This window comes from Nelumbo lutea, chromosome 2 (genome assembly GCF_056320005.1).
Source record: "Nelumbo lutea isolate HS-2025 chromosome 2, American lotus-T2T, whole genome shotgun sequence".
Lineage (NCBI taxonomy): Eukaryota > Viridiplantae > Streptophyta > Magnoliopsida > Proteales > Nelumbonaceae > Nelumbo > Nelumbo lutea.
This window is the reverse complement of record NC_142685.1, coordinates 23,797,611-23,808,836: the sequence shown is the minus strand read 5'-3', so window position 1 is coordinate 23,808,836 and position 11,226 is coordinate 23,797,611. Positions and strand designations below refer to the sequence as shown.

Below are 11,226 nucleotides of genomic sequence, written 5' to 3'. Positions count from 1 at the left end.
CACAGCACATTCCCGCCATGTATTGGGAACATCTTCCAAAGATAATGATATTGTCATCATCAAGAGATCTTTTCAATACACGGCTGGGATGTGCTGTGGGTCTTAGTTGTGGGCTGACTTGAACTCCACACTCAATTGATGATTCTCTTGCTGGATAAACACATTAACCACAAAACGACACCAATCAGTGGGTCGAATTGAAGTGAAAGTTTGACCTCAGACATCTCAGAGTGGAGGACCCACCACCATAAAATGTGTGTAAATAAGGGGAAGACATCCTGGACAAGGGACCCCCATAAAACCCCAGCACATGCCCTAGAAAATCAAAGACCTGCAGCCCTAAAAGTAAGAAAGCAATAGTAAGTATTTAAGGGAGGAGGCAATAGTACCTGACTCCAACCAATAAAAAATAAGTAGTTAATAAGATACCATTACTTGTAGGATAACAAGGACTTGTTCTATCCAGAGACATGGCAGACTCACCCAGCTGGCAAGTCAGAATAATATTGATAAAGATTATCATTCCAAGTATATACTCGAACCATTTATGTATTAGCTAGCTTATGATAATCATTCAATAAGTAAACCACACCTTAGAATTTTCTTTCTTTCTTTTTCTTTGGATTTTAGTTCTGTGCTTAACCAGTAATGAGATTGGTCTAATTTGAGAGTTCTGAGTTCACAATCTTCCTGATCAAAAACTCATGTAAGAATAGGGAAAATGTACGAGTATAAAAATGTTACATGATAGAGGCCATAGCTAGCTTATTCTAGGATTGAAAAGAATTCCTTGTAAATGATGCAATGGCTTGGCCTTCCTACCCATTGCTTCTCAATGCATTGTGTGCATAGAACTCTCATGATCATGAGCTAAATATTATACTGCACTCTACCCATCAGCTGCAAATAGAAAGGATTTGCATAGGAGAGTGCATGAAAAAAATTAATAAGACAAGAACATGGACTCAGGTAGTGAGAGAAGACCTGAGGGGAGTCATAATTTTGCAACCCCTGACTGAGGAAGCCCTAATTATTTATCTTCCTAAGTCAATTTCAAATGCAAATTAATTAAAGAGAACATTTCCTATTAAAATTAATATCATGGCAAGAGAGACACCCAAAGTTGATAAGTACTAAGTAGAAAAAAATATATATCAAAGCAAATGCACAACAAACTCCTTGTAATTGATTCAGCCAGTGTGCATCATCCATGATCAAATACATCTGGTTGTCAAATGGTGAAATGACCATACCTCAGAACTGGACTAGTCAAATAGCCACTTTGGTTAGTAGATATATTACATATGCAACATGATGAAACAGTGTGCATTTGTATATATATAAATGCACATTTGAAACATAATGGTTAAGAAGCTGCTAAATCTATTATGTGTTTGGCTGACTGTAATAACTATGTAATTTGAACTTTTTCTTGGTATGATCTCTCAAGACCAGAGCTCTGCATTCTTGACTTTTGAGACACTCTCCAGCACTTCAAAAGGAAGAATATCCCCTATCACAACCACCTTCTTGCTTTCCAAGTCCACTTGGTAGGAGGTTACTCCTGTGCAGAAAGAGAAATTAATGTGTGTACTCATGTTTGAATAAAATAGTAATTAGCATGTGATCTATATATCACATTGCTTTGGAAATTGAGCTGAGAAAATTATACCCAAAAGTTTTCATTAGATGGAGATCAAACCCACATGAGTTGATGCTAATTAACATCACTGTCCTAATATGTTAAATGAGAGAGAGAGAGAGAGAGAGAGAGAGAGAGAGAGAGGGAGAGAGAGGGAATCCTAATAATGATCACAGAAGGGTTTGAGAGACAGTTCTTGAGCAGTCTTACATTACATACCTTCCATTTTTGAGATGTGCTTCTCAACTTTTCTTGCACAACCATGGCAATGCATGGATACCCTCAATACAACCATCTACAAAATCCATTAAGAAAAGTAAACAAAATCTAAACTGATACCATAAAGAAGGGAGTAGAAAGAAAACAGACTACTTCCTTAAATCATTGCCACTGGAGTGGCTAAGGGACATCTGGAAGTGAAGAACTAGTTTGGATCAGTTTGTTTAAAGCCAAAAGTATATATAGGCATTTATAACTTCTCTATCTGTTTTTCTCAATAAAGAAAATAAAATACAGATACAGATACAGATAAAATGGAACTTAGTTTGAGCTGTAGAATAGATGGCATTACCTGGGGCTTTAGATGAAAAGCCAAGGTCTGCCTCTCTTCAAAGATGTCCCTCAGTCTCATCAACTTGCTTCCACTATCTCCATTAAGCAGTGGCTTCCTATCGAACTCAATAACATCTTCGGTGTCCATGAAATTCATGCAAAAGCAAGATGAGCTTGAACTAGAGGAAAGAAAAAGACAACCCAACACCCTTCCAAATCTCAGTTTCCCCATCTGATCAACTGCTGGCCAACCAAGTAAGACGCACAGTATCGCCTGAAATAAGAAGCCAACAAAGTAACACACACAGGGAGAGAGAGAGAGAGAGAGAGAGAGAGAGAGAGAGAGAGAATATTCACATGCAAAAACCAAAAAGTCAAGAAAATCAATGAAGAATCGTACAAGACTGGTAAGTTTCATGACGAAGAAAGAAGCCAAGAATTAATCATTCTTCTAGGAGATCAGTTGCTCAATATATAGTACTAATCAAAAACAAAGAAGGAAGTCTCAACTGTGGTTGTGGTCCAACTGGATTTTCTCATGTAATCAACTACCAAAGAAGTAAACCATAGAACCTACAAAGGCTGAAAATAAGAATGAGAGCAGAGAAAACGATCCTCATGAGGAATTAATTATATAGTAATCTGATACAAGTGGGTCTCTTCCATATGTGACCAGACTCACAGAGAGGTAAGCCTAATGTATGATACAACTTAGTGAAGCAGCCTCTTCCATACGACTGATAGGTGATTGAAAGAAATAAAGGAAGAAAGAAACCCAAGAAGTACAATCACCTTTAGGGGAGAACCTCCTCTAGCTTATGGATGGATTTGGATAACCATCTTTTTGATGACCATGATTATATGACAACATAGTCGATCATGTGTTGTTTTGAGTGTGAGAAACAACAAAAAGTGTAGCTTCCAATGCAGCACCTGAGTTTGTTTCTATTGAAATGCTGTGTTTTTGTATGTTTAGTACCGCAGGGGTACTTTAGTCCTTTCAGCATGTTTTATTTTAAGTTGTGTAGATAAATAACAACAAAGCTGGCACCGCCATCAGCTTCTTGAGACTCCAAACTTTTGTCTCTATTCTCTCTCTCTCTCTCTCCCTTCTTCTCCTCTGGATAACATGGTATTAGACTGTTAGATCTGGAAGAAGAGATCGAGCGCACCTTCCCTGTCTTCTCCATTTGCCAGATCCAGATCCAGATTCATTGAATATCCATATCCAAATTCAGATCGAACTGAAGTACTCTCTCTCCCTTCTCTTTTTTTATTTTTTCTAGTCATGTGCCAGAACAGAACCTATAATAGGTTAAGACTGTTAATGTGAGGCGAGCAGTCCCTCTTCTTTCCTTTTTTGTGGGATTAGCTGATCCCTGTAATAGATTGTAGGTCAGTAATTACCTTTACATGCTGAGAGAGCATGGTTATGTCTTGGCTTTTGGTGTCTATGCAACCCCAAGTGAAAAGAAACTTTATGTGGGCTGAAATGGCTTATGAGACTTGGGAGTAGGCAAAATCGACCTATTTTGAACTGCGTCATTACGCAAAAATCTATCAGTTACAGGCAGAATCATCCACTTGTAAACAAGGGGAGAGGAACTTTTCTACATACTATTCAGATTTGACCTCCATCTAGAAGGAGTTAGATCACTATCAGAGTGTAGATCGAAAGTGTGATAAGATGCAAAAGCACACAAGAAGCTTGTTTCCCAACAGAGAATATTTGCATTTCTCCATGGTTTGAATCCAATATATGAATCCATCAGAGCCTAGATCCTAGGCAGCAAGGATCTTTCCTCTGTCTAGGAGGTTTATGCATTGGTACAGTCGAAAGAGAGTAGAAGAAATTTAATGAACAGCTCCAGAGGGGATGTAGTTGTGTTGGCAGCAAAAGGGAACGTTACTATAGGTGGGGGAATTTTTTTTAAGAAGGGGTACCCTAAAAAAAAAGATAAACTATGGTGCACCCACTGCCAGAAACCCTGACATACCTGGAAAACATGTTGGGATCTTCATGGGAAGCCCAAATGGGCCCAGGATTTAAGAAAGAACAAGGTTCAGACCTGAATAAGAAGCCATGACAGCAAGGTCCAAGAAAGTTCACCACAGAAAATGTGGCTTCTTAGGAGAACCAACCCCCTACTACTACTATAACTCAGACATACACTTATGATTCTGATCCAAGGGATGATATTATAAATTCCTTCCGTGACCATTTGGAACTCTATGGTAGAGCAATTTGTTAAATGGATTCTTCTCCTCCTTCAACTTCATTTGCACCTACATCAAGTAACTTTGCCACAGCTTTCCATGTATCATCTCGTCTCCCTGACTCTCCTTGGATAATTGATTCTAGAGCATCAAAACATATGACTGGTAAGTCCACTTATTTTCATACCTGCCACCACCTCTCTGGAAGAGACAATGTGAGACTAGCTGATGGTTCATATTCTACCATAGCTGGTTAAGGAACCATCTCTCTTCCCTTTGGCTTCACCTTGACTAATGTCTTACATGTTCCAAAATTCCCTATTAATTTGTTCTCTGTTAGTAGTATCACTAATTCTTTAAACTGTTCAATAACATTTTTCCCTTCTCATTGTGCACTCTAGGATTTGGCCTCGGGGAACACAATTCGTAGAGGACGTATGGTGGATAAACTCTACATGCTAGAGAATAAGGTTGATCTTATAGTCACAGAGTCTAAGAGTCAGTCAAGTACAAGGCAGGTCTATTTATGGCACAGTTGTCTCGGTCATTCGTCCTTTGAGTCTATAAAATTGGTTTTTCTAGAGTTGTTCAAGTCAGTGTTAGCGTCATAGTTTACATGTCAAACTTGTCAATTAAGTATTGTAGAACTCATTTTTCTTCAAAGAATAATATATCTGAATTTCCTTTTCATACTATTCATTTTGATGTTTGGGGCCCTATTACTTTACCGTCCAAGATTGGCTACAAATATTTTATTACCTTTATTGATGATTATTCCAGATACATATAGATATATCCTATGCAAACCATGGATGAAGTTCCCAAAATTATCCAAGATTTCCACTGAATGATCTTCACCCAATTTCAAGCTGTGATCCAAATTTTTCAATCCGATAACACAAAAGAATATTTTCATAATGATCTCACGGAATTTTTTGCTTCGCATGGATCACTTCACCGTAACTCCTGTGCCCAAACGCCACAATAAAATGGTGTTACTGAAAGAAAGAACTGACACCTTCTTGAAATGGCTAGGGGTTTACTCATACATATGAATGTCCCAAAACGTTTTTGGCTTGAGGCGGTCCTTTGTGCTACCTATCTCATTAATCATATGCCCTCTCGCTGGTTAGAGTGCAAAGCCCCACATTAGCTTCTTTTTTCTAAACCTCATCTTCTGTCTATTCCTCCTCGTGTGTTTGGTTATCATTGCTTTGTTCAAAATCTAGCTCCCACCCGTAGAAGATTGGATCCCTGTGCTATTCCTTGAACTTTTTGGAGTACTCCCTCACTCAAAAGAGGTATCGATGTTTTGATCCCGTCTCCTAGAGATATTATGTTTCTATGAATGTCTCTTTCTTTGAGAGTGAGCATTTCTTCCATGTTTCTCCTCAGGGGGGGTGTAGAAATGAGGAGAAACTAGTTCAGCCGCCCCTTATTCCTGATCCTCCTTCCTTTCATGTTTTCTTCCGACGTCACAAAGGCCAACCAAGTTCAAGTGCTGTGGAGCATTCAGAAGTTGTACCACCAATACCATCAAACTCTCCAAGGGTGGGTCCTTCCTAACTAGGTACTTTGGTTCCCATTAATGTTCCTAACCCTATTGCCATTGATGCCTCTATTGCTCATCAGAAATGTGTTAGGTCTTACACCACTAAACACCCCATGTCCCACTTTGTTTCATATGATAACATTTCATTCCTTTGGGCCTTTCTCTCTTCCATTGACAGTGTTTATATTCCTAAGAATGTGGCAAAAGCTCTTTTGATACCTGAATGGACATATGCTTTGAAGGAAGAGATTAATGCTTTACATAAGAATGATAAATGGGGACTTGTATATCTTCCTAAGGGGAATGAACCAGTTGGGTGCAAATGGGTTTTCACAGTAAAACTTAAGGTTGATGGCACAGTGGAGCGGTATAAAGCTCGTCTAGTAGCAAAGGGATTTACATAAGTGTATAGAGTGGACTATGTAAAAACTTTTGCACCCATTGCTAAGATGAACTCTACTAGAGTTCTTTTCTCCTTAGCTATTAATCTTGACTGGGAACTTCATCAACTTGATACCAAGAATGCATTCTTGAATGGTGACCTTGAAGAGGAAGTATACATGGTGCATCCTCTTGGTTTCCGAGCTCAAGGTAAGGAGCAGAAAGTGTGCAGGTTAAAAAAACCATTATGTGGCCTGAAACAATCACCGAGAGCCTGATTCAGTAGATTCCATGTAGCAGTTCAAAAAAAATGATACAAGTATTGTCAATCTAATCGCACACTGTTTGTGAAAAGAGGATAAGGAAAGATTGCAACACTAATAGTATATGTTGATGATATAGTTATCACTGGTGATTGGGTTGACGAAATTCAAAAGTTGAAGAGTTTCCTTGCTACCCAGTTTGAAGTGAAGGATCTAGGTCCTCTAAGGTACTTTCTTGGGATTAAAGTGGCCCGCTCAAAAAATGGTATCTTCATTTCCCAAAGAAAGTATGTCCTAGATCTACTCCAGGATATAGGAAAATTGGGAGTAAAGCCCGTTGATTCCCCTTTTGATCCTAACCACAAGTTAGAAAACTGTCAAGGTGAACCCGTCGAAGATGTGAAACAGTTCCAGAGACTTGTAGGAAGACTGTTATATCTTTCTATAACTCGACCAAACATTGCTTATGTAATGGGAGTTCTTAGCCAGTTCATGCATGCCCCTAAGACTATCCACCTTGAAACAGCAGAAAGAGTTCTCAGATATCTTAAGAAGTTCCCAGGTGCAGGCTTGTTGTTTCAAAAGCACGGGCATTTGAAAGTCGAAGTGTATACTGATACTGATTGGACAGGATCCTTGAATGACTGGAAGTCAACAAGTGGCTATTGTACCTTTATAAAAGGGAACCTAGTTACCTGAAATAGCAAATAACAGAATGTGGTAACTAGGCCTAGTGTTGAAGCTGAATATCGGGCAATGTCTCATGAAGTGGCAAAAATCATGTGGTTAAGGAATTTGTTGAGTGAGTTGGGCTTTCCAGTTGATGGACCTATGACTCTTTATTGTGATAACAAAGCACCCATAAACATCATTACTAATCCTATGCTGCATGATAGAACTAAGCATATTGAAGTTGATAAACATTTCATTAGAAAAAAGGTTGTCACAGGGGAAATGTGTACTCCCTATGTCAGTTTTGAAGACCAACTTGCAGACATCTTCACAAAGGGGTTACATCACTTGCGACATTATGATTTATGTGACAAGTTGGGTATGATTGATATTTATGTCCCAACTTGATGGGGAATGTTGAAATGTTGTGTTTTTTTATGTTTAGTACCGTAGGGGTACTTTAGCCCTTTTAGCATGTTTTATTTTAAGTTGTGTTGCCTAGTATAAATAACAACAAAGTTGGCGCCACTAGTAGCTTTCTCAGACTCCAAACTTTTCTCTCTCTCTCTCTCTCTCCTCAAGATAATAGTTTCCATGTGCCACTCTATGCTAGCTGCCAAGGGGTGTCAACAAATTAAAATACATCTGTTTTGTAGGGTTGTTCATAAGAATGCCCAACCCGACCAAACCGACCAACCCAGAACGACCCAACCCGAGTCGGTTGGGTTTTCATCAGTATCGATCGATTTTGGGTTGAGCAAATATATAAACCGATATATCAGGTCGATTTCGATTTTCTTGTGTGAAAACCGAAACCAACCCGACTCGAACTAAATTGGTCTTCTACTAGTTCGGTAGTTCCTAGTTTGAGTAGTTTCCTACTTAACTATAACTAGTCTTCTACTAGAACTAGAAGGCCCATTAGGCAATTACAATTAGAATAGGCAATCTATCCTAGTTTCTAACTTTCTATAGTCTTTTACACCAAATAGGCAACCCATTAGGCAATTACAATTAGAATTCAATTAGGTGTCCTTTTGTACAGGAGCAAAGCCGAAACCGACCCAAACCGACCCAACCCGACTCAAACCGACCAGGTTGGTTTGGCCTATCAGTGGGTCAGTTTCGGTTTCCACTTCAAGTAACTCGACCAGGTCGGGTCAGTTGGGAAAACCCCAATAAACCGACCCAACCCAACCCGTGAACACCCCTATTTGTTTGTAAAGCTCCAGATTTACCCAATACCCTCCGAGTAGTTGTACAAATTGGGTTGGAAATTAGCCATAATTTTAGTTTGAAAATGGCAATTTGGTTTTAAGATCTAGTTGGTTTAGGGTTCAGCTTCAGCTGTGACCAGAGATAATAATGTTACATGCATAACCCGTGTGTGTGTGTGTGAGAGAGAGAGAGAGAGAGGTTATTTGGAGTATTTCAGTAAAATGCTACAATTATTCCATATCCATGTATTATGTGATTGTGTATATATGTGTATAATATGTTGGCTTGTATATGTGAGTGTCTAGCCAATTTATTGATTGGAGTGGATTAGGGTCGAGTACTACATTAGGTTGGATTAGGTTAGAGTTTGAGGGTGAATCCGCTGGTCGAGTTGCAACCCTCCCCTTCTGGGCTACAATGGTCAATGAAATTACCATGACTACAACAGTTGAAAAGAATATCTAAGAGTACTTGGATTAACTGCTAAGGAGTCCTATGAGACTGAACTTTTCTTCAAAGCTGCCTCCAGGAGACAATAGAGGTGGATACATGGAGTACATAGATCATTTATAGGCACTAAGAATTGTAGAACCTTGAGTTAGGGACCTTTTTCCTTGCCTTGATATGGTCATATTTGGAAACATGGGTCAGAGCAGAATTATTGAACCCATTATTAATTGGTGGAGGTGCTGATAATAGGAAGAAGATGGTTAGTGGTGGAGAGAGAGAGGAGATGATCGACTTCTTGCTCTGACAAAGCCCGAGCAATTTTTTTAGCGTTTTCTTTTCTCACCGGGGTTGCACTGTTTTGGTGCGACCCCGCTCACTTAATTTTGGGATCATGCGTCCCTCTTGTTTCTCATCCCAAAACATTGTTTACCAACAAACAAGCACAAGAAAGGAAGAATCAATCGGGAATATTCCCTTTTTTCATCCATTTCTCAGTAAACAAACAGAGTCTTAGGTATTCAGCCCAAGTCCAATCCAACTATACATATTTATACATGTATATATGTAAACTTTTGCGTATATATTTAAATATATACGTTTATATATATATATAATTTTAGAGTGAATCCATTGATGAGCCTGGACTCAACCCAAATACATCAAATTACAATATGGATAGGGATCGGGTTGAGAAGATCAATATTGACCTTGGACTTGGGCCTTGAACCCAAATTTTAGGATTGAGCCTGAATTGACCATATACCCAGACCAATCCACCCGACTTACACATCTTTCAGGACTCAGGGCCTTCAGGCGTCATGTTTGGAATTAGAATTTACATTATGTTTGGTATTCACAATGGGATGATCTGGTTGCAATGGATTTTACATTATGTTTGGAATTAGAATTTGTCATATAAAGTTATAAAGCAGGGAAAGACAAACAAGTTGGTGGGTTGATGCGAATTATTTAGAAATTGATAGAGATGCTTTCTGAATTCTGAGTTTGGACCACGAAACCAATAATGTTTATTTTTCGTGTTCGTTTTAAAGTTTCATGTCCAGAGCAAGCATCCGTCTGGTTTTTAATATTGTAGAAGCGGGTTATTACTTAATTAACAAACATCGGTGATAGAACACGTTGAAATTTCAACATCCGGTGTGGTGATGACTGATGAGTGGATCACAATTCACAAATCATTTTCGAGGTTTAAAACTTAGAAGTGAGGGTGGGCGATTCCTGGAACCTTCATTTTATTGTTGGTATTTCTTTATTTCATCACCTAATACACATTTTACAAAAAATTTATTTCTGCTAAAAAGTCATTTCAGTCCCTTTCTCCATCTAATGTGGCGTACTAAATGACGCTCAATCTATCAACTAAGCATTACTCATAAAAAATAATAATAATAATAAAATACCACGAAGTAGATTCAATAAAGACCAAGTATGATTCTTGTTTTACAAAAATTAGTACTGCCACGTCAATAAAATTATACCGTTTTTTACTTAATTGATATGTTATATTATTTTCTTTAGAGAAGCCACAATTTTATCAAAAATGTTTGGTTGAGCAGTGAATGCAAGTCAAGTCTCAACTCACAGAGGTGAATTTTTGGGCCCACAAGAAAAAGAGAAACGAAACAAAACTAACAACAGACACCAAACAAACTGCAGAGTGCAGAGACCTACCCAGGTAGTGTTGTTCTTAAATCTTAATTCAGGTTGGACAATCCCCTATGTAGAGACCAGACTCTGCTAGTGCTAGACCACCCCATTTACAGTTCTTTTTCCAAATTTGAAATTATCAGTAATTGCTTTACTTTGGTCCAAAATATCCTGACATATATAGAAACCGGGCATCCATTGCCAAATCTGGATCTGCCTTAGAAAGTGCCTTTATCAAGTTTGCACAGTCAGATTCTAAAGAAGCTTCTCTGAATCGGAGGTGTTTCAACAGATCCAGTCCTCTCAGAATGAATTGCCTGAGCTTCCGCCTGGACTGGTGAAGTGGCCACCACAGGTCCAGAATTGCCTGAGCTTCCACCTGCAGCATCTACATTTGCTTTCACGCAATCTGGGGCTGGACTTTCGCAAAAAACTTGGAGACTCTCGCTCCTCCTAAGAAAATGGGTAGAAGGATGCTTTCCATCCCTTGGATCTATTTCCAAAACAATTGCCTACAAAAATCTCTTGTTAATGGCACACAAAGAAGAAGAAAATAAAACAGTGAAAAAGAAATTCCATTTCCTACAAAATGATTTCTGCTTCTTGACCAA

General features: G+C 38.7%; 1 protein-coding gene across 1 annotated transcript; it reads right to left on the bottom strand.

Moving 5' to 3' along the window:
• Positions 1-1,152: 1,152 nt before the first annotated feature.
• On the bottom strand, positions 1,153-2,462 carry LOC148869230 (protein SODIUM POTASSIUM ROOT DEFECTIVE 2-like). The gene is made up of 3 exons (XM_088973313.1): positions 2,214-2,462; positions 1,862-1,937; positions 1,153-1,564 (listed from the first exon to the last, which is right to left on the bottom strand). Exons 1-3 carry the CDS (start codon positions 2,424-2,426, stop codon positions 1,446-1,448), a joined length of 408 nt encoding a protein of 135 aa, XP_088829439.1. The 5' UTR covers positions 2,427-2,462; the 3' UTR covers positions 1,153-1,445.
• Between the last annotated feature and the right edge of the window lie 8,764 nt (positions 2,463-11,226).

Excerpts from the sequence above, each read along its gene's own strand:
- LOC148869230 (XM_088973313.1), bottom strand. The coding sequence starts at position 2,426 with ATGGGGAAACTGAGATTTGGAAGGGTGTTGGGTTGTCTTTTTCTTTCC. Across the intron at positions 1,938-2,213 it reads CTTTTCATCTAAAGCCCCAG|ATGGTTGTATTGAGGGTATC; the intron begins GTAATGCCATCT and ends TGGATTTTGTAG. Across the intron at positions 1,565-1,861 it reads GCACATCTCAAAAATGGAAG|GAGTAACCTCCTACCAAGTG; the intron begins GTATGTAATGTA and ends CTTTCTGCACAG.